This window comes from Panthera pardus, unplaced genomic scaffold, assembly GCF_024362965.1.
Source record: "Panthera pardus isolate Hobbes unplaced genomic scaffold, ASM2436296v1 HiC_scaffold_26, whole genome shotgun sequence".
Taxonomy (NCBI): domain Eukaryota; kingdom Metazoa; phylum Chordata; class Mammalia; order Carnivora; family Felidae; genus Panthera; species Panthera pardus.
Genome location: NW_026526832.1, coordinates 17,778,807 through 17,806,110, shown reverse-complemented (window position 1 = coordinate 17,806,110; position 27,304 = coordinate 17,778,807). Strand labels below are relative to the sequence as shown.

At 39.2% G+C, this 27,304-nt stretch overlaps 1 protein-coding gene across 4 annotated transcripts in view; it reads left to right on the top strand.

Annotated features, from left to right (window-relative positions):
- CLIP4 (CAP-Gly domain containing linker protein family member 4) overlaps positions 1 to 27,236 on the top strand; it is an 81,474-nt gene extending 54,238 nt beyond the window's left edge. For all 4 annotated transcript variants that reach the window (XM_019448459.2, XM_019448466.2, XM_019448450.2 and 1 more), the window contains 7 exons: positions 704 to 793; positions 1,574 to 1,717; positions 5,281 to 5,415; positions 8,865 to 8,988; positions 13,245 to 13,309; positions 19,628 to 19,700; positions 25,058 to 27,236. In XM_019448459.2, coding sequence (XP_019304004.2) covers positions 704 to 793; positions 1,574 to 1,717; positions 5,281 to 5,415; positions 8,865 to 8,988; positions 13,245 to 13,309; positions 19,628 to 19,700; positions 25,058 to 25,379 — 953 coding nt within the window. In that variant the 3' untranslated portion in view covers positions 25,380 to 27,236. The remainder of the gene's footprint in view (positions 1 to 703; positions 794 to 1,573; positions 1,718 to 5,280; positions 5,416 to 8,864; positions 8,989 to 13,244; positions 13,310 to 19,627; positions 19,701 to 25,057) is intronic.
- Positions 27,237 to 27,304: the final 68 nt, after the last annotated feature.

The following is a 27,304-nucleotide window of genomic DNA, read 5'->3' as shown; positions in this document are numbered from 1 at the left end:
TATTTAAACAGTTTGGTTCTGGAGAATGGAAACAGAAGTCTGAGTAAGGCGAAGTATTATTCATGAGCTTTTTCTTTTTTAAAGTGAGTTTGTTTGTGAGGCTTGGGTGTGGTGATAGTTATCTCAGAGCACCCAGGGCAGAGAGTGGGGGGGGTTTCTTACTGTCTGACATTCACTTTGATGAATAGTGACTATCATGATTTGCAAAAGTTTTTACCCAGAGTTCGCTATCTAAATAGAAAATCTGTTGTAATGGGTTTGCGCGCATATGAGTGAAGTCTGTAAGTTGTTTGCAAGTCCTAGTGGGTGGGTGGCGGTGGTGCTTCAGCTGTGAGGTTCACTCTACCTGCTGGCATTGTGCAGACACACTACTGAGTGTGCGAAGTGTCAAACAACTAGGCACCTGTGCTTTAAATGTTTTACTGTATTTAGAATTCCTTAGTGGACTGTTAAATAGGTTTAAAAGAGACTTTAGTGGTATTTGAGGAAATTGGGGTTTTCAGATGGAGAGGCTAAGAATGCATTTTTTCCCCTCTTTATGTATTGAAATATTGGTCCCTGCTGTCTGCGAACTGATTATCCAACATGTTTTTGGAAGTGGATAAGATTTAGATAATGAGGGATGTCTGTACACAAAAAAGCAAATACATTTTCATGTTTAATGTTAAAGTTCTTGCTGAAAGTGTTTGTTTCTATGTGGTAGGATTAATGACCTCCAAAAAAGATAGTGCTTCTGAATCAACACTTTCATTGCCTCCTGGTGAAGAATCAAAACCTGTAACAGACAAAGATGGTAAGATAATTTTATAACTTCCATTCTAAAAATTTAATTTACTGATGGAACTTTAAAATAATACAGTGATAAAGCTTATAAAGGGCTAAGTTTTAAAGTTTTTAAGGAAAAAATCATTATAGTAGCAAATCATCCTTGAAAATACCTTCAGCAGCTCGTCATAAAATATATACGTGGTTTTGGCATAAAATCCTATACTGTGCATCCACGTACACTTAAATTAGAGAGCAATTGGATTAGATTAGGAGGGAGACTGAAAGGAAATTCCCCAGTGTAGATGGCTTCATAAGAATGTTTCAAAGTTGCCTTCAGCTGTCAAATCATTGGGTGAATAGAGCATGGGTAGAAAATTCAAGAGTATTCCTGCTTGCCTTCATTAACTCAAAACATTTTAATACTATCTTTTTGTTACCTTAAATTAATAGCATTTTAAAATATAAATAGGATGGATTCTACTAAGCCATCTAAAGTGGGAGGTGAGAGAGAGTGGTGGGTAGAATAGGTAAGTAGTCACCTTCAGTTAATGATGTGACAGTACTCTTCTGTGTAAGAGTGTCCTCGTCCGGCGTGAATCGTTAAAATACAGTTGCTTGGGTTATAAAGTCTTGTCTATATGAACTACCGTATGTTTGGATGAAACCGGGCATTTAATTCAACACTGGATAATCCACAGAGGAAGCTAAATGGAGGGTTTCAGAGGGATTTACCTGGAAAAGCATCTTAGTGGCTCATTTCTTACTTTCCACCCTTCTCTGTGTTCTTTTCCTTTACCTGTTTTAGTTACCCTGCTTGGATCCGTCAGCAGCTCCTCCTCTACATCGTCTTTGGAACACAAACCAAGCTACCCCAAGAAGCTGAATGCACGTAGCAATGGCAAGAAGACAGTGAGCAAAAGCCCATCTGTCTCCTCTAGAGCCAGTGCTGGTATCTATGGCTTTTTCAACCAGGCTTTCTTGGTGTTTTTTATCTTGGTTTGTTTGTAAGTAGATTTGCTCTTTTTAAATGTGTAGAAGGAAACTTTTACTTCAGTCAGATTGAACTACTTGTCCTCTTCTGTCTTTCCCGTGGCCCCCACCCCTCTCCCCTTCGTGGGCATCCTCTGTCTCCCTGCCTTTCTCCCGGTGCCCCTGCCACTTCCCTTATCTGGACTGACTTCTTCCCTTTCCAATGCATCTAATGCCTTTGGCTCTTTAAGGGCTATTTTAGAACTTTATGATAGCTCCTCGAATATGTGGAAACCGTATGGTTATTATCTTTCTTACTTCTTTTCTAATCTAGACCTAACTAACAATAACTAATGTGGATTATATACTTATTATTTCAGGTTCTAGTCTAAGCATTTTACACACCTTATTTCACTTAATTCTCAGAACAAACCTGTGGGTAGGTACTATTATTATCATCCTCATTTTATGAATGAGGAAACCGAGACTTAGGGAGGTAAGTCTTCGGTGCCTGATGGCGGTTTCTAAGTGGGACGCCCGGGCTTCATCCTGAGGTCCGCCTGATGCTTTCTCTGCTGCTGTTACGGTTTGCCTCCATCCCAGCTCTTCCTCATGCTCCCGGGTCTCCAGACCCCTGGCGGCCAGCCAGTAGAGAGCTGGACTGCCGCCTGGCAGCACAAGTACAGTGTAGGGCTGCTCCTGCAGTTTGCTGACCACACGGTGTCATTGGCTCAGACGGAGCCTTATGCTGGCGCTGTTCACTCTGCTGCTCCATATAGGGCTGTACATGTATTTTCATGCAATTTAATGTTAGAGGTTTTATCCCTCTGAATTTGGTTTCATACATCTGGAATATTAGCTTTTTCACCTACTTTTGTGTCATCTGCGTATATAAAGTTCGAGTCCTTGTTTAAAACTATGTACGAGAGGGTCAGAGGCTCTCCTGACAGCTTGACTATTGTGTTGGGGCTTTTTTTTTTTTTTTTAATGTTTATTTATTTTTGAGAGAGAGAAAGAAAGAGAGCAGGAGCAGGGGAGGAGCAGAGAGAGAGGGAGAAACAGAATCTGAAGCAGGCTCTAGGCTCTGAGCTGTCAGCACAGAGCCTGACGTAGGGCTCGAGCTCACGAACTGTGAGATTGTGACCTGAGCTGAAGTCAACCACTGAGCCACCCAAGCACCCCTGATGGGGCTTTTTAACTCGCCCTGAGTCCTGCCCAACCTCGTGCGGCCCATAGTTCTCCAGCTGCTAGTGAGCGTATAGAAAACACTTCATAGCTGACTTCTTGCCCAAATCAGCCTATATGGAATATGTTGCAGTTCACTTATTTACCTACATAGCAACCTTGTCCAGAAAGGAAAAGAAACCATTTTGGCATAAATTGTTTTCAGTGAACCTCATAATAGTTCCCAGATTCTCTTTCGAATGCTTGTTAACAGTTGTACTGAACCAATATTTTATTATAGAAAATGTTGATGACGGGATTTTTTTCTCTTTAAAATACTGATTGTACGTGGTGGGGAGGGGCCCTCAGCAGTAGCACTGGCATAACACACCTACAAGCTGAAACTGTAAAAGCAGAGAACCTAGAAGTTTTGCCTGAAATTGTTCACCTGGAACCTGTATTCTCTGAGTAGATGCTCTTTCCCTTGCAAGCCGTTTCTGCCCAGCCCTCTGAGGAACAGAGGTGAGAGGACTGGGCATGCAGCAGTCCCGCTGCCCTCGTTTTAGTCGCATTCATAGAAGGCTTTCTTCACTTGGGATTTGGGCTTTTGAATTACCCTTTTTGCCTGTTACAAGAAGTAGCTCTAGTGTGCCTACTTATTTAATGTTTTTCCCCTCTTTATAAATTGGAGCGGCATGTAGGCTTAGATAATAGTAGATGAAGAGAGTTGTCAATTGGAATGAGAAAGAGGAACTTGTAGGAAGGGAGGCAGAGAGAATAGGAGATCCATGAGAGAAACCCATGTTGGGGACCCCAGGAACATTTCCCCAGAACACTTTCCTAGAGTGAGTAGATATTTCACTTTCCTGTAGGTTTGCATTTGAGGTGTGCGGACGTACGGGGAAGTTAGGGTACAGGGGAGCAGAAGGAGCAGACCAGGGGAATGGCAGAGGGAGGGGAGGAAGTCTGTGTTTTTAGCGTCATTGTATCCCGTTGTTGAATGTGCTGTCCTTGGGCCATGAAATAGCCTGGGGACCCACCCGGGAACTTGGGCCCACTGTAGGGCCCGGCCTTTAATCCTGGTATGCCCTCGACTACCTGGGAACACCATGTCTTAGTTAATTTCTGAGTTTGTATCTTATCTATAATTATAATTCTACGAAGAGCACTTTGTAAACTGTGAAGTGCTGTGGAAATATTAGTTATTATGAGGGCCTAAGACTTTTTAGTATAGCGCTTTTTCCAGACCTGCCTTCTCTCTGGGTTTATGTTCCTCGTTTGATGCCATATCTTTAGTCTCTCTCCCTTTGGCAGTGTGATTAACCCTCTGTCCCCTGCCTTCCCAGATTATAGCTATTCAGGTCTGTTTATGGACTGATGGGAGAAGCCTCAAGGGCCCACTTTTTCTCTGTTATATCAGAACAGCTTTCTAGACAGTCTTTCTCTAGGACTTCCGATGTTTCACAGTGGGCATTTCAGGGATTAGGTTTGAATCAAGGGGAGGGGGAGTGGTTTCGTTTCTAATAAGGAGATCAGTTGGAGGTAATTGGAAACTTACAGTAATTTTCACTTTGAAATCACCTTCCTGTATGTATATTATACACTGAGTTCCAATGAATTAGTTTCTAATTGTAGCATTTTAGTAGAATAGGGATTGGTACACTACAGTGCGTGGGCCAAATCCAACCCACCACCTATTTCACGCCATGCCCGTTTTGTGTCTGCGTGCGTTTGTGCTGCAGTAGCAGAGCTGAGTCGTCGTGACAGAGACGGTATCGCCCGCACAGACTAAAATCCTCCCTCTCTGGCCCTTTACAGAAAAAGCATCCTGGCCTCTGTTCTAGTAGAGCGTGCCCCGGGCGATCTGGATAGGATGGATACTGTACCAGGAACTGTGTGTATTAAATTCCCGTGGCAATAATTTTTTTCAGGAAACCCTTCAAAAATTTTTTGAATATATTGACCTCACATGTAAGAGCCATGCTTGTAGATGATGTATATAATGAAAGGTGTCACAGGGCACCTGGGTGACTCAGTCAGTTGAGCCTCTGACTTTGGCTCAGGTCATGATCTCATGTCTCCTGAGTTCGAACTCCACGTTGGGCTGTGCGCTGAGATCCTGGAGCCTGCTTTGGATTCTGTGTTTCCCTCTCTTTCTGCCCCTCCACTGCTCATTCTCTCTCTCTCTCTCTCTCAAACATTAAAAAAATTAAATAATGAAAGGCATCATATGTTGAAATCTTCAACTAGTTAGACTGGTTAGAATACATAGTGGTTTTTTGGCTAATATGCTTTTTGAGTTTGTTTGTTTTTTTTCCTCCCCTTTTTCTCCTGCTCTTTTTCTGCCCTTTCCCCTTCCTCCACCAACCAATTAAACAGGTTTGAATTCCTCAGCAGCATCTGTAGCAAATAACAGCCGCTCTTCTGGAGAGCTCCACCTGGGAGATCGCGTGCTGGTGGTAGGCCAGAGAATTGGCGTCATTAAATTCTTTGGGACAACGAACTTTGCTCCAGGTAACTTGTCTGTGCGTTCTTTGCTCAGTTTGCGTGCTTTAGAATACAAAAGGTTTAAAATTTTACGTGGGTAAAACTTAACTGTAGAGAATTCTTGATTAACAGTTGTTGTGGATGTTAGCTCTGGCACCGAAAAGCAATACAGTGATAAAACCATGGACTGTTTGTACTCAGGTTGACTCTTATCCATAAATTTTCCTCGCCAGCTGTGTTTTAAATTGTCTGGTGTTAAAATTAGTTGTTATTCTCCCAACTTGACTTTCACTGATTGCCAAGCGTGCTAAATAACAGAGAGAAAATATTAGGATTAGATATTTGCTAAGGATAATCTTAAAATGAGTTCACGGCATAGAGCATTTATCAGAGTGGCTTGGAGAGAAAAGCCAGCAACAGGGTTTAAGGGAAAATGAAAAAGCTTTTGTGCACCCTGGGACCTTAAAAACACACGTTTGTGTATTTATATATTCATTCCAACCTAGACTTAATATCGTGTTTCCAAAAGTAAAGATTAGCTTTCTTTTGCATTTTCAGTGATTAAAAAAATTTTTTTTAATGTTTATTTTTGAGACAGAGGAGACAGAGCATGAGCGGGGGAGGGTCAGAGAGAGAGGGAGACACAGAATCCAAAGGAGGCTCCAAGTTCTGAGCTGTCAGCACAGAGCCGGATGCGGGGCTCAAACTCACGACTGTGACATCATGACCTGAGCCAAAGTCGGACGCACATTTTCAGTGATTTTAATTTCAAATGTAGAAGCCAGTTGAGTGAAACCATGTTTGTATGTTTTAAATGGCAATATGCTATTTTGACACATGGTGGCATTGCAGCATTTGAGGAAAAGGTTACCGAGACCACTGATTTTAAGTTTGTAGCATTCTGTCAAGAACTGTGAAGGATCTGAGATTTTACCCCACCTGTGTAGTTGCCACAGTTTCATAGATGCTGATGGAAGACTTTAGGCTCCTGATTCAGACACAGCCCTTTCATACTCACAGCAGCAGCAGAAACCAGTGTGTCAGCATTTTCCTACACTTGCTCCCTGAGCCCCCGTTCCCAGGGGGTGACACCTGCACATGCAGTGGTTTATGCTAACAGGAGATGGGCCCTGAGCATAAGGGATCAGAACCTCTGTATTGGACAGCAAGCGTGCCTGTGTTTTGTGTGGGCCGGCCACCCACACTCTGTCTCTGTCCTCCAAGGTTGCCCTCTGTGCAGACATCCATGGAAAGACAGGAAGTGCCTCTGTTCATAAAACATGCAGAAACATGAGCGAGCCACGGAGAATTGTCTCCCCGCACAGACTTTTTCATTATACCACTTATAATTGCAACCCAGCTAATTGATTTGAGATGGGCTATGTGTTGTATAATTCATGTCTCTCATAGGTCTCCAGGTAGTAATTGAGATTAGTTAGGATGGTCTTAATATAGTTCTCAAATAAAAACCTAAGAATCCCAAAGGTAGGGTATTTTTTTTTTCACAATCTCTATGTCTTTGGAGTTCCCTTTCTCTCTCTTAAACAAGGTTAGAATGGTTTGATTCACTGGCTACAAGTCATTGTTTTCCATTGACTTTTCATTTTTCAATTCCTGATTTTAAGCATTTAGAAGTGTGGGAAGTCATAAGAAAACATAGAAGTTGGAAACTTTTCTGTTGAAGTCATTCTGTCTTTTTAGAAAGTAGTAGCATGTGTTTCTTGTGGCATCAAAATTTCAATCAGTCGGTGCTAGGGAATGGTGCTACTATCGAGGCTTTTTACTGATTGTAAGATCTAGGCCTGAGGGAGGTCATTTGGCCTCTTTAGCCTTTTCTATTGGAAAGAAAATGACCATTTGAGTGGGAAGCGATACATACCATTACCAGACTGTGTGTACTCACAATTGCTGGCACTTGTCATAATGTCTTTCTGTGGTATGTTACCCATTTTCAAGAGTCATATGGTAACCATGTCCCCGTTATGTGGTATATTAAAGTGGGAACACTGTAACGGTGGCACTCAGAGAAATAAAAATGGCAACCAGACAACCCTGGTTAATGACATTCAGAAGTATGATGCTCTATTCCCAGAGCATGAGTTTGACTAAGCAGTAGGTTTGTATGCATTACTCGCACGGTGTTTAAGTATGGAAGACAGTGGTCACGCATTAGTCTTTTCAACACAAAAGTATCTAGAAATGGGCTCAAGTGTCATCTTTTTGAACATGAGAGGAAAAGACGGAAGAACTTCTAGGTTGTCATTTTTAAGGGTATATTGGCTCTTTGAATTCGTAATCTGAAAGAAACAATATTTTTGTATTCTAATTTGCAGTAAATTTCTCAATGTCTGTGTTTTTATTTTTTATTTGATGCTGACTGTAAGAGGCCAAAGGCAATTACTACTGTATTCTCCTTTTAAATAAAAACAAATGGGTCATTAGACACTTAAAATTTTTTTTTAATGTTTATTTCTTTTTGAGAGAGAGAGAGAGAGAGAAAGAGGGAGAGAATGAGCGGGGGTGGGGCAGAGAGAGAGGGAGACAGAATCTGAAGCAGGTGCCAGGCTCTGAACTGTCAGCACAGACATGTTCGAACCCATGAACCATGTCATCATGACCTGAGTGGGAGTTGGACGCTTAACCAGCTGAGCCACCCAGGTGCCCCTAGACCATTAGACACTTTTAAGTGGTCTTGGGGTACCCTCAACTTGAGAATCCTTATTCTAGGAGTATATATGTCTATACTTAGACTAGGAGTATATGTCCATTTACATAATTCTTACCACACTAAAAGCAACCTCATTGCTTTAACTTTAGGCTCTCTAGAAAAGGAAGTCCTATAATTTTCCTCAGAGCCATCCCTTTTATATACTTAAAAGCCTTTTAGAGAATCCTTCCTGCTAGGTAATCTAAATCTTTTCGCCAAGGTTAAATATGATTTTTATTTTTACCCCGGCTGGGGAAAAAAAGAAAAGAAGAGTCACCATGAAGTCTAGTTGTATTTTCCTTATTACTTTTGACCTTCTTTAATTATTTAAGAACTGTTTGTGGTGTTGTAATGTTGGGAGGATAAGATGAAAATATTATATGTTCATTTTATGATTTATACAGCTCAGTATTTTTTTTGTGCTGTACTTCTCTTAAACACACCATATTCCTGAGTCAAGGATGGTTTCTTTTTCATTATAGCTTTTAGATACATTTTGGCCACTACTTGCATAATAGCTAATTTGTGCCAAATTTGTGTATTTTCTCTCTCTCCTTTAACATACATAATTCGGCTTGTGAAATGTTTTTCCTGTTTATTTTTTTAAATTTTCAAATTTTATCATTTGAAAACTCAACGATCATGATGCTCTTCCATCATTTTGGTCATATATGAAAATGTCAAGCCATCCAGGCTTTGGGTTTTTATAATAGCATAACAATTTTGGATACAGTGCAAATGCTTTTAAAATTCAACATTCTTGTTCTAGGATATTGGTACGGTATAGAGCTTGAGAAACCCCATGGCAAGAATGATGGCTCAGTTGGAGGTGTGCAGTATTTTAGTTGTTCTCCAAGATACGGAATATTTGCTCCCCCATCCAGAGTACAAAGGTGAGAAGGATGGCATTTATGCTTATTCACAAGGCCTTTTTGTAATTTGCAATGGTTTATAGTGAGAGTTCCCTCGTTTTGTATTAAAGACATGCACTGCACTGACTACAGCTCGTGTCTTCTTTCAAGGGGTTAACCAACCACCTTCTTCAGAGAGAAGGCTCATGGAAAGCTAAATTTGCTTTGCTGAGGATTTGCAATTTTAAAACCCTCCTTTATTCCTCATTTGCAAACCCTATGAGTATGTGTAGGCTATTAGAAGTGGCGTTTGCTGCTAAGAACAGTGAGAGCAGCAAGCTTAATCTGTCATGCAAACAAAAGTAAAAATGCTCTCTGATTGCTTCAGTCACATCCTAACTACATTAAATTTCCTGCCAGCAGGCACCCCATTCATTCTCCTACAAACCTAATGGAACCAAAATGGCTTTTTCCTCTGATTTCTTTAGTTTTCAAAAATAGATAGGCAGTAGATCTTTGGGGGAAGTGAAGCTTTAAGGATTTATATATAATATACCTCCTCGGTGTTTCTCCTTAAGATGGTACACTTTTGTAGCAGCTCACTCTGGCTTTAAAAAATTAAGTTGAGCAGAAACAAGTCCTTGTGAAATTCCAGGTACCATTATGGGAAATGACTTATGTGCTGAAAGAAGTTGGCTTGGCGTGCTTCTCAGTAGATGGGAAATGGGATACTAATCTTTAAATAGGAAATAACATCTATGGTGTGATCACGTTCATGAGAATGGATCGGCCATCGCGTCCCGAGAGTCCCATCTAGTTCCCTTCTAGCTAGACTGTGTGACTGCCTCCTGGCACATCTTATCGCTTTTATGTCTGTTTTCCCCTTCACTTTGTTTCTCTTAATAGCTACATGCAATTTTTATATTAATTTCCTTCTTTGATGTATCTGATACAATTTTTTTCTTATTATTTATGACAGAGTATTGAACATATATAATGCTTTGCAGTTTATGAAGTAACTTCAATTAAATGTTGTTTCATTTGATCCTAATAAGTATTTGGTCAAGCAATCTGGAAAATAACAGTAACTGTGACAAAAATTTATTGAGCATTTAGTAAATGGTGTGCTCTGTACAGTGTATTTTAGACGCATATTTCAAATCCAGTGAGTTGTAAGGTATTATGATTATTTTATTTTGCCAATGAAGAGAAGTTTCAGGGAGAAAGTGACTTAGCTAAAGTCATATAGTTAGTGTAGGGAAGCAAAAAGTTTCCTCTATCCTCTTAGGGTCAGTAGCTGAGTGGGGGGTGGGATAGGGTGTCTGTGAACTAGATTGACAGAAGATAGATTAACAGGAGAAAAGGCATACAAATTTATTACATTTAAATTTGCCAGCACCTGGGCACCACAGAAAGAAGCGAATACCCAAAGGAGTGGTGAGATTGGAGAGCTTATAGACCATCTTACTGGGAGAAAGGCCTCTGAAGGGAGGGCAGCTGGTTTTCTGGAAAGATAACGGACCCTTAGAAAAATGGGTGGGAGGTGAGATAGTTGGTGACAGCGTCTCTCTGGGTGTGGCGTTAACATCCCTTCTCCTCCTCTGGGATGCCAGTCTGTCTTCCCTGCTTGATGTAACTTGGGGAGGGCAGAGTCCTTCTCTTTGGAGCACCTGTTTTAGGCAGATAAGGGGAGTTCAGAGAAAGCCTCTTCCCGCATTCGTCAATTCTCAAATGTCTTTAGTTCAAAATAATCCTTATGGCAGAGCAGCATGTTTGGTAGTGGCTCATTTTGGTCTCTCCTACACTAGTTAATGAGGGAGCTGGACTCAGCCTGGGTTTGTTATTTTGTTGTTGTTTTTCCTAAGCCCTTGCTTTTAGGTAGTTTGCTGTTTTTGGTATGTGCCTTATACATAAAGAGAAAGAGATACTAGCCAGTGAACAGTACTTCTATCATCGGGTCAGCATGGTTTAGAGCTCCTCATGTATCGTTCACTCCTTTGCAGCTCCCTGTGGGTCAGGTACTATAATGCCCCTGTCTCACAGGTGGGGAGATGAAGGCACAGGGAACTAGTAGGCAAGTGTGCACAGCTTTCAAGTGGGAATTTGAACCCAGGTAGTTTAATATCAGAATGTGTGTTCTTAACCAGTACCTTGTGACGAGTAAGAGAGAGTTGGTGCCTTATTTCAGGACTGATGTCTTATTTATGATTCATTTAGGGTAAGATCCATGCTAAGCCTCCAGTCTTCTGGGTTCTCTTATTACTTTGGACAAATCTCCATTAACACATTGCTACAGTCTCATACAAGTTTTGTCTCCTAGTCCTGAGGACCGGGGTTCTTTATTTATATTTGATTGCCCAGAGGACATGGTTGGGCATATTTTGGGCACTGTAGATACTGACCACATCCAGGGCAGTGTTTCTCTTATGCTATGACAGTTTTTTCCCCCTTTTATATTGTGAAGCCACTGTCTCTCTCATGTTCGTGTTCTTTTTCTTGCTTTGTTTATAGAACACACGGTTTTTACCTTTTTTTCTTCCTTGCCTTCTATTTGGTCGTCTTTAAGGTGATTCTTTTAAAAGCAGCCCCCTCTTCTTAAAAGATACAGGGCTCTCTCTCTAAATGAACTGCTGTCTCGATCCAGCTGTCTTCCTGTCATCTTCTGATTGTCTCATTCATCATCATCGAATACTATTAAGTGTCTTTTAGCACTTGTGCTGTGCTAGGCATTCTATAAGCAAATAAAACAGACATGGTCCCTGATTTTGAGGAATTTCTAATTTAAACCAGCTTTGAAGCTCTTTAAAGACACCACTGATCTCCAAGAGGAAAGAATTTTAAACTAGGGACTGCTTGAGGACAGTCTTAATGAAGTGGTGACCAATCACAATTTCACTCTTCCCAGATTGTAGCTGGCTCTTTCCCCCTGCTTTGCGTTAAAAAGAATGTGCCTCCTGTCTGAGAATCTCTGCACATGTTATTTCCTGTGCTTCAGTAGCTTTCTACTATCACCCAGCTTTCATTTAGTTAATACCTTTTCTTCCATTAACATATAAGTCAACCTATTTCTTTGCAGAAATTCTAAGAAAACTTACTGACTAGATCTGATCTGCTCTCTCTGCCTACCTCCCTGTTTTTTGTCCAAGTGGTCTTCCTCATCACAGTATTTCCTTTTTTAAAAAAAATTTTTTTTAACGTTTATTTATTTTTGAGACAGAGAGAGACAGCATGAACGGGGGAGGGGCAGAGAGAGAGGGAGACACAGAATCGGAAGCAGGCTCCAGGCTCTGAGCCATCAGCCCAGAGCCCGACGCGGGGCTCGAACTCATGGACCGTGAGATCGTGACCTGAGCTGAAGTCGGACGCTTAACCGACTGAGCCACCCAGGTGCCCCAGTATTTTCTTATTCTTAGTTCTCACCATTATAGGTACTTATTATTAATGAACTGATCGCTTTTAGAATTAAGTTCTTCTCAATTACCCATCACCACCTGATTATCTGTCCTCCTCATCAAGTCATAGTCTTTGCATTCAGCAATCTCTCACTGATTGCTGTAGTGTGTATGTCAAGTAAAAATGATGCATGTGAATTGCAAGGTGGAATTGCAAATATTGTGAGAGTTGCAGGATTTCTTGATGGTGACCAAGTGTCCTGGAAGAAGTGATTGACAGAAAGAAGGCTTTGTGGGTTAGGTCAGTAAACAACTGAAAGAAAACGAGACTATTAGGATTGGCTTTTTAAAAAATAAAGAATGATTTGAATATCAAAAAATACAGTCCTGTCAGGAAAGTTACCTTTGTGGTTGTGCTTGGGGTCAAATAGAAAGTAAAAGACGTTGAATTGTGTTTGGTTGTGCAATTTTATCAGAAAATCACATACGTACACAGCCTGAGTCAGTATTTGATTTTCAATTTAAAAATGTGATGTTTTTACAATTCTAATTGAACATTTGTTAAATTTAATATAAGACAAATTTATTTCCATATTATTTAGTTTCATCTTTGAAGATAAAGTTCCAGAGAAATAAAGTCAGGTCTCTGTTGTAAGTGAATTCACCTTAAGTCATCTTTTTCTTCATTAACCATCCTTAAACAAGGGGCTCTTGTATTTTATTACTGCCTGTATCTGATGCTATCTTGAAGTTCCTTTCTGACTTCTGATAGATACTCAATGCATGTTTGTTGAATAGTGAAATAAGAAATAACTGTTGTTGTGAAAACCTCACTTGAGCGCCAGTCTTAAATCTGAAGACCTGCTGTTTCTTCTAATGAGGCTTCAGTACTTGTTTTATTCACAGGGTAACAGACTCCCTGGACACCCTTTCGGAAATTTCCTCCAATAAACAGAATCATTCTTATCCTGGTAAGTTTACACAATTTTATGTTCCTAATCGTTGTTCCTTTGCTTTTATTTATTGAAAATTTTTTATTGTGAAGTATTTGTGTATACAAAAAGGCATATAAATGTATTCATACAGTTACTGTAATGATAAAGCAAACATCTTTTACCCGTCTACTAGGTGAAGATGACCTGTACTGGGGGGGGGCCTCTGAGTGTCCCCAGCCTCCTCTGCCTCCCTTTTCATGTACTTTGTCCTCAGGTTATGAGTCTTGAACTTTATGTTCATTATCCCCTTGACTTACTTTATATCTTTATCACCCAGATATAGATGTATTAATAAATAATATATATTAGGAAATACATATGTATTTGATTGTCACTGGCTATTTTGTTAGTGTTCCACTAAAACATAGTAGTTATTCTATATTTGACGGATATTTGTGTTATGTCCGTTTTTTTTTTTTTTTTTTTTTTTACCGTTACAAACTAGGCCATTGTGCACATTTGCAAACGTTTCCCTAGGATGGCCAGGTGTGGTCTGTCCATATCTTCACCCTCCCTGGGCAGTGCCGGACTGTTGGCAGAGCACATGCTCATGAGCAGGGATGACAGCCCCTGCTGCTCTTTACCTCCCCAACACTAGTCCTGCTTGATTTAGAACTCTTCACCCATCTGATGGATTTAAGCTGCATCTCGTGGTTTTAACTTGCATTTTCCAGATTACAGATGAGGTCGAGCCTCATGTTTACGAGCCATTTGCATTTCCTCTTTTGTGACGTAACTGTTCAAGTCTCTTGCCCCTTTTTCTTTTGGTTGGTTTATCTTATTCATTTGTAGGTTTCTTTCTATACCTCGGACACTAATATTTTGCTAGTTTCGTGTGTCGCGAATACCTTGCTTGCCTGTCTGGTGTCTTTTGATAAACAGAAATATTTAAATTTTCAGTAGTCAAAATAGGAAGCCATTATGTTTTCATGTTTTATCTTAAGAAATCTTTTTCTGAGGGCATTTGGATGGCTCAGTCGGTTAAGCAACTGACTTCGGCTCAGGTCATGATCACGGTGAGTTCAAGCCCCACATTGGGCTCCGTGCTGACAGCTCAGAGCCTGGAGCCTGCTTCAGATTCTGTGTCTCCGTCTCTCTCTGCCCCTCCCCTGATCATGCTCTGTCTCTCTCTGTCTCCAGAAATAAATAAACGTTAAAAATTAAAAAACAAAAAAAGAAAGAAAACCTTTTCCTGGAACAGACCTCACACAGATATTTTCCTGTACTGCTTTCTAAAAGTTTTGTATTTTTGCCTTTCATATTTGTCAGTTCACCTGGAATTTTGTGTGTGGTAAGGGTCTAATTTCATTTTTTTCCATAGGATAGCCATTTGTGGAAGAGTGATTTGTATAATACCAGTCCTTAAAAATTTGTTGAGATTAATTTTATGGCTTATGGATTTTCACCATTATAATAGGTGTGGAGTAGCACCTCATTGTTTCCATCTGAAGTTCCCTGATGGTGTATGATGTATTAGTTTGCTAGGACTAGCATAACAAAGTACCACAGACAGTGTGGCTTCAACAAATCCGTTTTTCTCAAAATTCTGGAGGCAAAATCAAGCTGTTCACAGAGTTGGTTTCTTCTAAGGCTCACGCCGTGCCTCGTAGATGGTGGTTTCCTCCCATGTCTTAGCATAGTCTTCCTCCATATGTGTCTGTGTCTTAATCTCTTTTTATAAGGACACCAGTCATGGATTAGGGCTGACCTGTGTGACCTGATTTTAACTTAATTGACATTTTAAGGCCTGGTCTCCAAACACAGTCACATTCTGAGGTTCTGGGGATTAGGATTCCAACATATGAATTTGGAGGCAGGGGCACAATTCAGCTGACGACACAGTTCAGCTGATAACACAGTTGAGGATACTTGCATATATTTGCAATCTGTATATTTTCTTTTTTTTTTAATTAATTTTATTTTTTAAAAATTTACATCCAAATTATTTAGCATATAGTGCAACAATGATTTCAGGAGTAGATTCCTTAATGCCCCTTACCCATTTATCCCATCCGCCCTCCCACAAACCCTCCAGTAACCCTCTGTTCTCCATATTTAAGAGTCTCTTATGTTTTCTCCCCCTCCCTGGTTTTATATTATTTTTGTTTCCCTTCCCTTATGTTCATCTGTTTTGTCTCTTAAAGTCCTCATATGAGTGAAGTCATGTGATTTTTTTCTTTCTCTGACTAATTTCACTTAGCGTAATACCCTCCAGTTCCATCCACGTAGTTGCAAATGGCAAGATTTCATTCTTTTTGATTGCCGAGTCATACTCCATTGTGTATATATATACCACATCTTCTTTGTCTGTTCATCCATCGGTGGACATTTGGGTTCTTTCCATACTTTGGCTATTGTTGATAGTGCTGCTGTAAACATGGGGGTGCATGTGTCCCTTCGAAACACCACACCTGTATCCCTTGGATAAATGCCTAGTAGTGCAATTGCTGGGTCATAGGGTAGTTCTAGTTTTAGTTTTTTGAGGAACCTCCATACTGTTTTCCAGAGTGGCTGCACCAGCTTGCATTCCCACAATCTGTATATTTTCTTTGGTGAATTGTTCATTCTGGTCTTCTGCTCATTTATATGTTGTGTTCATTGTTTTCTTACTGTTGAGTTTTAAGAGTTCTTTGTATATTTTGAATGCTAGACCTTTATTAGAATGTGTTTTGCATATCTTTTCTCTAGTCTGTGGCTTGTCTTTTCATTGTCTTAACAGTCTACACCAGGGTAGAAGTTTTTAGTTTTAGTAAAGTCCAACTTAACATTTTTTTTCATGGATTATGCTTTTGGTGTTGTATGTGAAATGTCATTGTTAAACTCAAGTTCATCCTGATTTTCTCCTGTGTTATCTTTTTAGGAGTTTTATAGTTTTGTGTTTCCCATGTAGATCTATGATACAGGGAGTTAGTTTTTGTGAAAGGTGTGAAGTCTGTCTGGATTCTTTTTTTTTTTTTTTTTTTTTTTTTTTGCATATTTTAGGACTGTTTGTTAAAAAGTCTGTCCTTTCTCCATTGAATTGCCTCTGCTCTTTTGTCAAAGATCAGTTGACTGTGTGAGTCTATTTCTGGGCTCTCTCTTCTGTTCCACTGATCTGTTATCTTTCACTAATACCACGTTGTCTTAATTAATGGAGCTTTATAGTAATTCATCAAGTTTGGTAGTGTCAGTCTTCATGGTCTTCTCCCATAACATTATGCTGGTTATACTGTGCCTTTTGCCTCTCCATATAAACTTTCCAATTAGTTGATATCCACAAAACAATTTGTTGGGATTTTGATTGGGATTGCATTAATTATATAGATCACATTGAGAAGAACTATCATCTTAACAATATTGAGTCTTCCTATCCATGAACATTGAATCCATTTATTTAGATCTTATTTGTTTTTTTTATTAGAGTTTTATAATATTCCTCATATAGATTTTGTAAATGTTTTATTAGATTTATACCTAAATATTTCATTTTTTTGGTGTTAATGTAAATTGTATTGCTTTTTAAATAATTCTTTTTACATTATATCAGCTTTCTTTTGGTCAAATAATTGCTTTTCTATTAGTTGTCTTATAACTTTTCTACATCCTATGCTTTTGGAATACTTTCTAAATAGAATATGGTTGGATTTCACTTGTTAAAAAAATATGGTTTGACAGTGTTTTCCTTTTAACCTGAGAGTTTCACCTAATTACATTTATTGTAAATACTCATATATTTGGATTTATTTATGCTGTTTTCAATTTTTTCAATTTTTATACTTGTTTTTCTTTCTTGACTTTATTCTAGTTACATTTCTGTCCTTTTTTTTCATTCCATTCTGTACTTGAATGAAAGTTGTGAACATACTTCTTAGTAATTACTATAGGTGCTTTGACATACATACCTAGCAAAGTCTACAGTTAGGCATTATATGTACTCTTTTCCAAATGACAGAGAATCCTTAGAAACTGAGTTATTCATCTATTTGATTTCCCCCACAAATTTTGCATTATTATAATAGCTTTTTTAAAGTTTATTTATTTTGAGAGAGAGAGCAAATGGGGGAGCGACAGAGAGTGGAGATGAGAATCCACGCTCAGTGTGGAGCCCTATGTGGGGTTCCATCTCCAAACTGTGAGATCATGGCCTGAGCCAAAATCAAGAGCCAGACGCTTAACCAACTGAGCTACCCAGGGACCCCTATTTATAATGGGTTTTTTAGTATAATTAATAACCAATATTTAATTTGCTCATGTATTTACCAGTGTCATTAATCTTCAGAACTTTAACTTGGGATATTCCACTCCTACCACGTGTATATTTTTTGAAATTTCTTTTAGAAAGTGTCTGTCTCTCATGTTTTTGTCTTTTATAATAATAGTTTTATTGGGTAAAAGTAAAAAGTGGTGAAAATTTGAGTTTGAGAGATGTTTTCTCGTTGCACATTGACAATATAATTTTACTATTTTCTATCTGTCACTTTTTTTGTGAAGTCTGTGAGTCTATCTAATCTATACTGTTGTAGGTAATTTGTCTTTCTTTTTGATTGCTGTTAAAGATCTTCTCTGTTTCCTTTGTGTTGTACGGTTTCACTATGACGTGTCTAGAGGGAGATTTCTTTTCATCCTGTTTGCTGTCATGGGTCTTCCTGGATCTGGGAATTACTATCTTTGATAAATTCTGTAGAACTCTTGTCTGCATACTTAAAAAATATTTCCTCCTTCTACCTCTTTATTATCTCCTTTGGAAGCTCTGATGAGTAGTGTGGTAGACTTTCCCATGCCTCTTTCATATTTTTCACATTTTAGTCTCTCTGGACTGCATTCTAGACAACTTCAGCTCTGTCTTCATGTTTCCTGATTCTTTCTTCAACCATGTTTATTATGCTGTTTAATCCACCCACAAAGTTTTTAGTTACAAAATTTGCATTTCTTGTTTCCTTTTCACAACTGTTTTGTTGTCACTTATTTTTGCTTGTTATTTCCCCATGTTTTTTCTTTTATCTCTTTAAACATTTGAAATATTGTTATCTTTTATGTTAAGTAGTTTCATATCTGAAGTCTTCATGTGTCTGATTCTGCCATCTATTTCTGTGAATCTAGCTTATGGTACTTTCTTTACTTGGGAGTTTTGTGATTTATTATTATGAGATGCTTATTTTACTCAGAATTTAATGTACAGGAATTCTTTGAGGCCTGGGTTCATGCCTCCAGAGAAGATTGTGTGTTCTTCTGCCAGTTACTCCTGGAGGCACTGACAACCCGGGACTACTTTAATTTACAGTCCTTGCAGTTTTTCTTTTTATTACACAGATAAAATTTGGCTTATCACAGATTTTGAAGGGAGGAAATTTTGCTGCCTTCTGAGCATTAAGGTGGACACAAGTGCTTTGTTTTATCTTTGTCAGATGGTATTTCATTTTGTTTCTCGTTTAACCTTACACTGAGGGTGAGCTGGTTGGGATCCACGTTTTAACAGAGAGTCTAGCATTAGAATCCCCATCTTCTTAGGCCCTGGGCTTTATGCCCTTTCCCATCTCTGGTGCAGCCAGTAAGGCAGAAGCCAAAATTCTCTAGAAGTTAGTGGCAATCCTGTGACACAAGGTCATAGATTGCTTTTGTGCTTGGTTACTTCTCATGTGCTCTCTGTTTGGTTGTTGGTCTCCCTGAAATTTGCCTTTGTATCAGCTCAGTAATATATATATATTTTAAGTACAGTTGTTTAAAATTATACTCGCTTCAGTTGAGAGATTGATTCAGCACATCTGCTTGCCATAGCTTTCCAGAACTGGAAATCTTACATTTTTTTAAAAACATCTTTTTAAAAATGTACATTTCATGAAATCTTTTTTTTTTTTTAATAATTCTGTCATTGGGGATGCCAAGAATCGTAAACTCTGAAATTTGTTCAGTATTTTATAAATGGAATATATTTAGTGATAGTGTTTTTAAACCAGTTTATTCTTTATGTGATTTATCAAGATGATAAATATTTGAGTAAAAAGATTCAGCTTTATCATTACACAGTTTTATTTGGTTTTCAAGAAATTTTATAATAGAAAACTCCAAATGTAATGTCATGATTTTAACTTATTGATACAAATATGCATAGTTTGATGAGAAAGGTAAGATAAAAATTCATCAAAAAATCTAAACCACTGTTCTATTCTGTATGTACTTATTTTCTTTGCTTTCTGTTCCCGAAGAAACATTGGGTAGACTAGAACACCTGTAGAAGGAATGATAAAAGATAACTTTTAATGAGGACTGCAAATTTGTGATTTATCTTTCCTCTTTGACCTTAACTTTGACATTTAGGTTTTAGGAGAAGTTTCAGTACGACTTCTGCTTCTTCCCAGAAAGAGATTAACAGAAGAAATGCTTTTGCCAAGTGAGTATTAAGAAGATTTAGAAAAACACTTTTCAAGATGAACATGACAGGATTCTGTGAAGAAAGAAAATAGATTTTGTATCTTTTACATTGCTCGGTAGAATTTTAGCACTTAGGAGAAAAGGTGTGAGTGTATTGAGGAGAGTCCTCCCTCTCACCCTCACAAGCTCAATTAAAAATGTCACTAGTGACTCAGAGTGGTATACTGCATTTATTTTCAGAGGGGTTTAGTACTGTTAATAAGACTTAGAGGAATTTATATTTTGTGTTATCATAGGGTGGATTGATTTTAAACTGTTTACTTAGAGACTTGAGTTAATATTTTTGGCAACACAGGAAAGAAATGTCAGGTCTTCCTGCATAAAGTGATCTTACTGCTATTTTAAAAAATACTCCTACTTCCTCTAGTAGAGTATACTGCTCAAAATGGTTTTTTTTGTTGTTGTTTCTTTATAGAATCTTTTTTTTCCTTTTTCATTTCTATTTATTTCCTTCAGACCCACTTTACTCTCTTGAATATTTTTCTGACACTTTTGGGAACTTTTTTTCTTTTAGAGGAATATAAGCCTCTTCTAGATTGAATGGGTTAAGGAGTTTTTTTTTTTTTTTTTTTTTTTTTTTTTAATTCTTCCAATTAATCTGAAGACTGATGGCCAGGGCTGTGTATGTATTGGGGTGGGGTCGGGGTGGGGTGGGGAAAGGAAAATGGTCTGAGTGAGTAGGGAAGTGCGCAATCTTGCTTGGGTGTGGTGCTCTGGAAGCCACTAGAAATGGCGCCCAGGCACTGGACTGTGGCAGTGAACTGAGCACCAAGCAGGCAGTTTATGTAATAATCTGGTGAGAAGTTACAGGGGGTGTCACAAGGATGGCAGATGTCACTTGCCAACCTTGATTGTCCCACGACACTGCTAGGTATTGTTTAGCAGAAGTGGCCAGGGTTTCTGTTTTTTTTTCTTTCCATAAAACCTTCACCAATTTTGAGAATGTTGAAATTGGTCTCCTCACTTGAGTAGCTGAGAGAGTTTAGGGCCGTGACTCTCTGTTCCAGTTTCTTGAAGACATCCAAGCCTTCTTAGGCAGAATGGAAGAAATACCAGGAAGAGGCCACCTGGATATAAAGGACTCTCAGGGGGGCGAGGACAGGGGGAGTGTCAGAGGCCATGTGCAATGCTGGGGGTTGGAGAGCACAATGTCCAGGGAAGCGAGGGAAGGAGGAGAAATCTGAACCACGGGCTTACGCAGCAGGTATGGGTTTACACACCAGATAATGTCTGACATGAGGGGAGAACATTCGTACCTCTCTTTGTTTTCTATAAAAATAAAAAGAAATGAAGCTTTACTGATACTTTGTACAGATTGAGACTAGCACCTGTTTAAAAAAGAGAGAAAGAAATACACGTTTATTAAGGGTATAAAATCAATTTTTAAAATAATTTATTTTTGCTTATAGAGTACATGACTAAAATATTTGGTGGTTGCTCTTCTAAGGAACAAAAGAAAAACTTAGGGTGTTGACAGGTACTAGGAGCCCTGTCTCTGATCTTGGGGTAGGGGGAGATAAGAGCGACGGATGACCTTCTGTGGGCACAGAGTTGGTCGGGTGTTGTGTGTTATTAGGCTGGAAGCACGATGTATTCTGAAGACTGTGGGTTGAAAAATGAGTTTATTGAGATTCTCCATGCACTACCATTTTCTTGTTCATTCATATGGAAATAAATGATACTTCAGAAGAAACCTGGAAAATGTAGAGGTGATGAACATTCCTGGGGAGGAAACATGAAAGATTTGGGCAAAGGACATGCCTGCCCCACATGAGAGAGGAAGTGAGGAAAGGGAACAGGATCTGTTTTTCTGTGTCATTTATTGAGTGACAGTGATGAATGCATTTCATTCAGAGGACAGAGTGATGGAGAGAGGGTCGAAGCAATTCTTCTGTCTTCAGAATTCTCTACCCCAAGAATGGGGGTAGAGGGAAAGGCGGCTTGGGATTTGAACCGGCACCACAGTGACCTGGTAGTCATGACGTGTCCAGCCTGCATCTGTCTCTCTTCTTTCACTCATTCCTGTCCTTGCAAGCTTCTTTCAGCCCCTCTCTGTGTTATCACAGCACGTCCTGTCTGTGGAATCCAGCCTATTGACAACGGTTTATGCGGTCAGCTCACACGTGAATGTCTTTAGGCAGAACTCCCATAATCCAGTTTGCTGCGTGTTCCATTATTTCCATATCATCTGTTTGCATTTTCTGCCCGCCCCTTGAAGCTTCTCAGTTCTCAAACCCAGAATGAAGTCCACGTTCACTGGCACAGCATCTAAAGTCCTGCCAGCAGGCACAGCTCCTGTCTGTTTCTCCTGACTTCGTTCTCATGGTGACTTCCTCATAAGTGAGGCCTATGTGTCTCTTCCTCACTCAAGTATCTTCCCTGGCCCTTAAGGGAGGATAGAGTTCTTTCTCTTTTCTGCTCCTTCTGCACCATACACAGTCTTTATTGCAGTATTTATAACTATTTACTGACTATTCAGTAATAGTCCTAGAACCCAAGCCCGGGCCTGTCATTTCATACGTGGTCAATTAATGTTTTTGAATGAGTAAACAGAGCTCTGAAATGTACTGTAATTCTAAGTTTTGCACTTCCCAGAGCTTTTAGAACTTTGACATAAGTTGAATCAAATCATTCTTCTTAGAATGTTTAGTCTTTATCCAAACCATGAATTTTTGGTTTAGATCTTGAATTCATGTATTCCTTCTTTCTTTTAAAACCTTTTTGATTATGAAAGTTGACTGTACAACATTTGAAAAATTATAAAAAGCTAAGTGCAGATAAAGATCATCTAGAATTTTATCACCTAGATGAGATTATTACTCCCATTTGGTGTATACTTTCCCAATTTTTTTTTCTAAAGCATGTATCTGAATTTTAAACAAAGATGGACAAATCATACTCTACATACCCTTTGAAAGCTTTTTCCCTTAATAAATCCCCCATTCTTTAACAGATTTCCTTAGTGTGGCTTTTGTAAGGTCTTAAAGACTGTCCTGTGATATGGAAACATTTTTATGGCATACAAATTAATTAAAAAAATCAAAATTTAACTAATAGTAGATGCCAAACTTTATATACATGTATTTGTTTCCTCCCCTTCCCACCCGTGTTTGTGTGTGTTCAGGTAAATATCCATTTTTATTTTCTTGTAGTTCTCTATTTTCTAACTTATGTATTTAGCTCTTTAATTTATTTGGAATTTATTTTAATATATAGTGAGTAGTAGGAATCATATTCTTTTTCCCCGAGATGACTTTTATAACACCCCTAGCTGAATGTTCACTCCTGTCCCACTGATGTGAAGTTTTCCTTTTTAATCACATAAGAAAAAAAATTGTGTGTGTTTTTCTAAGGTTTCTTTTCTGTGTCATATAAAAAGTACATTCTTCTGCCAGAGCCACATTGTTTATATTATTGTAACTTTAGAATTTAACATGACAGCTCTGTAAATCTTTGCTGTGTTAGTTTTCAATTTTGTCTTAATTATTAGCACCCATTCGTGGTTGTAAGAGCCTGGCCTTGGTGCCTGGACCAACTTGCACGTGAGCCCCATCTCTCCTCTTCACCATCATTAATTAAGCAAATAGCTTGATTTTTTTGAGCCTCAGATTTCTCCTCCATTCGAAGGGAGATCATCTCTAGGTCAGTGGTTGGGTGAGGTTGGATGAGATCACGAATGGGAAGTGTCTGGCACGCAGTGGGTGCTCAGGAAGTGAGAGCGTCATTTTTGTGTGGACTTTGGAGTGACTGTGTGTGGTTGCAGACAGTGTCCCTCTGGGGGTGAATTTGGGGAGAATCAACACATATGTGTTTCTCTCCAGGAACAAAGCTCTTTCGTTTATCTTTTGTATGTTCTTCAGTAAAGGTTTATACTTTTTCTAACAGGCACTATGTATTCTTTGTTAATTTTATCATTGTTATTTGTGCAGTTGGCATGATAAAGAATACTTTTTCCATTGTGTTTTCTAATTAGGATTCTATCCCGTAGTGGCAAGTGTGGCTCGGGACAAGTCTTTGGACTTGAGTTTTCTTACCCGTAAAATCTGAGTGCCCTCCCTTTCTTACAGGGGGGTTAATGGGAGGAAATGAGACGTTGTGTGTGATAGTATATTAGAAACTATAGACCGTGAAATACAACGGAGAATAGGTAGGACCCGGCCTCTGTTCACAGTCAGGCACTGTGCAGTTTTGGTAGCGGGTTCCGCGTGGTCTCTGCTGTGGGGGCGGGAGAAGGGTTTGCTTTGAAGGAGAGGTGGTAGCAGACTGAGCATGCAAGGCCCCGCTGGTGCTGGTTTCAGGAAAACCGTTTGGAGAGGCCTCAGGTCACAGGGAACAAGACCTTAGTGGCATTTGCACTGTGAGTGAGTTTCAGGTCAGTTATTTCCCAGTGACAGAGAGGAAGCTGTGGGGCGGTACTGGCTCGAGGCCTGGCTGAGTTCCCTGTGTGGGTACGCAGTAGTGTCATTATCAGGACAGCTCAGGGGCGGGTGCTGCAAGGCAGCACATTTTAAATCATGCTTTATAGAGAAAAGGAGAGGAGTCCTCCTCCCGGAAGCTAAGACCCTCCTTACTGTCAGTGGCAGGGAGGGTGGTAAACCCTTTGGTGTGACCAGAGTTCATTCACAGAAGATACATATACATTTATTTTATAAAGTTATAGAATAGCAGTTTTTAAACATTGTTTTCAGGTAAATAAATGTTTAAAAAGTAAATAAAAGGTCATTTTAATTTACTACAGTGCTAATGTTAGGTTCTTTTTTTTTTTTTTTGGCTTTGATAATTGATCAGTTAAATAGGTTATAAGTGTATTTTTTCTAGTTGCTATTTTATAGAAAGTATATATGTGTGTGTATGTATATTTAGAAATTGCTAGTGAGATCTTTTTTAATTAAATATTTTTTAATGTTTATTTATTTTTGAGAGAGAGAGCGAGCGAGGGAGGGGCCGAGAGAGAGGGAGACAGAATCCGAAGCAGGCTCCAGGCTCTGAGCTGTCAGCACGGAGCAGAGCCTGATGTGGGGCTCAAACTCGCAAACTGTGAGATCATGACCTGAGCCGAAGTCGGATGTTAACCGACTGAGCCACCCAGGAGCCCCGCCTAGTGAAATCTTCAATTCAGTTTAGGGTAGTATTAAAATAGCCAAGAGAAAACCATTTTAACTGTTGAACAAAAGTATATCCTCAAATTGCTACTTAGAATAAAAGCAGCTTGTGAATGGATTGGGACCCTGGGGCGGGAAGGAACGTGACAGCGTGCGGCCGAGTGCGCGCACCGCTTGCGTACTGACGCTCTCCCCTGCTCCCCCCTTTGCGCAGATGGAAACCCGCGCTGCGCCGCAGCTGGAGCGGGGCCCCCACCACGGGCGGCGTGGAAGGGAGCGTGAAGCTGCACGAGGGCTCCCAGGTCCTCCTCACGAGCTCCAATGAGATGGGGATCGTTAGGTACGTGGGCCCCACGGACTTTGCATCAGGGATCTGGCTGGGACTGGAGCTTCGAAGCGCCAAGGGGAAGAATGACGGAGCGGTGGGAGACAAGCGCTATTTCACCTGTAAGCCGAACCACGGAGTCTTAGTTAGGCCGAGCAGAGTAACCTATCGGGGAATAAACGGGTCAAAGCTTGTGGATGAGAGCTGTTGAAGTATTAAATACTAAATACTAATACTGCTGAAGTATTAAATGAGCTCACGTACGTACATAGGATAAAGAGTCCACAGCAAATGGTTCAGTTATCTAGCCATTGTTCTAGATTTGAAAGTAGAGCTATCTTCCTAGGAACCATTCTAACAATTCGGAGAGACCCCTTTAAAAAGCTGTCTGAGCCGTGGGCATCACGATTCATTTAAAACAAGTTCAAAGTAAGCATTTTTAGAAGCTTTTGAAACTTTAGACCCAAGAACATTCTGAGACTTCGGGAAAAAATGGGTGCCGTTAGGTAACCGGCTGACGGTGTTTACTCTTTTGCTTTTGCACATAATCCCGGATTTTCCATATGCCATAGTTGTGAGGGTTTTCACAGGCTTTGGTTAACCTTTGACATTCACATGGCCTTTCTCTGTCAAGTGTTTTTGGAGATTTTCCTTCCGTACTAGGAAGGACAATGAGCGAATAGTAGCTCTGTGATTAGTGTAGTTTTCCTATTTTTTGTTGAACCGATTTGCCCTTCCAGGAAGGCCACATCCAGAGATCTGCTAGAGCCCTGGAGGTGGTGGGCCTCTCAGCCTTTGCCAGATGCAGAGATCTTCTTTCCTCACCCAGGGTCTCTAACCAGCTGATGAACAGGGGGTCTCCTTTCCTACCTTTCCTCTATACAAAGCGTGTAATCACACATTTTTCTTATGTATTGGCAACTGCCTCATCTGGATGAACTACAAAAAACCCATCATTAGATCTATGAATTCAAGTCACAATTGGAATTTTTTGCACATACTTGTCTAATTCCTTATTGGACATGTCTATAATAAAACACACACACGAAGCACTTTTAAAACGTAATGCACTTTCATCTTTGTGGAGAATTTGCCATTATTCTTTCCCGGGATATGAAAAACATTTAGAAAAAATTATATTTAAGAGAAGAGAGTAAATTAAGATGTGTTATGAAGCATATAATAGTTATTCATTTAAATGTTTATGATTTCTCGATGTTTTTTGGTTCTGTTCATAAAACTGGTGTTGTGTTTGCTATCACTGCTGTTTTTATATTTTCAGTCATTGCAGAATTCAGCCTATTACAAAACTACAGCCCTGTATCAGGTTTTTGTATTTCTTTTTGAGCACATGTTAACAAACTAGCCTTCAAAATAGAGTGATATAATGGAAAACGTTTGTGTCGTGGATATGTATTGACGTTTATGTCCTATGTGTATAAAGATTTATCTTTTATTGTAGATATTTAGACTTTAAACTACACAGAAATATCGGAACAGTTTATAAGATTAAAAGTATTCTTTAGAATGGAGCTCGCTTTGTGCTTAGAAATAATACGTTGAACTATTTTGCAATATACTATTTAAAAGCTAAATTCTGTTGCTTTGCTGCCTTTTTAAAAGTGTGGTATTTCAAATATTGCCAGAGCTATTTTCCTGATATACATTTGCAAAGTATGGCTGCTTTATAATCAAGGAATATTTTTATTGATTAAAGAAAATGCCTGTATTGCGATTCAGAAGTAAACTTATTTTATTATACAGCTTATTTCTTTAAAACTCTATTTATACCTTAATATGAAATTCATGACTACTCTGAACTTGGGTGTCCATAATTCTTCCTGTTAAATATGAAACACCCTAAGTTAGAAACAGTAATGCCAACACTAAGGTCAGGGAAACGGTTGTTCTCATATTTAGATTAGGATTATTAAATCCATATAATGTGTATGTTTACATATACTATACATACAGATTAGGTGTTTTCATTTGTGTTTTGCTGATTAACTGTCATTCACAGTTCACTTCTTGAGCATTAATAAAAAGGGAAGCTGTTTTGGTTTTGGAATGTTATCTTGTCATTTACCCGACCCGCACAGCCCCTTCTCTTGGTGATTCAGAGCACACGGGAGCACA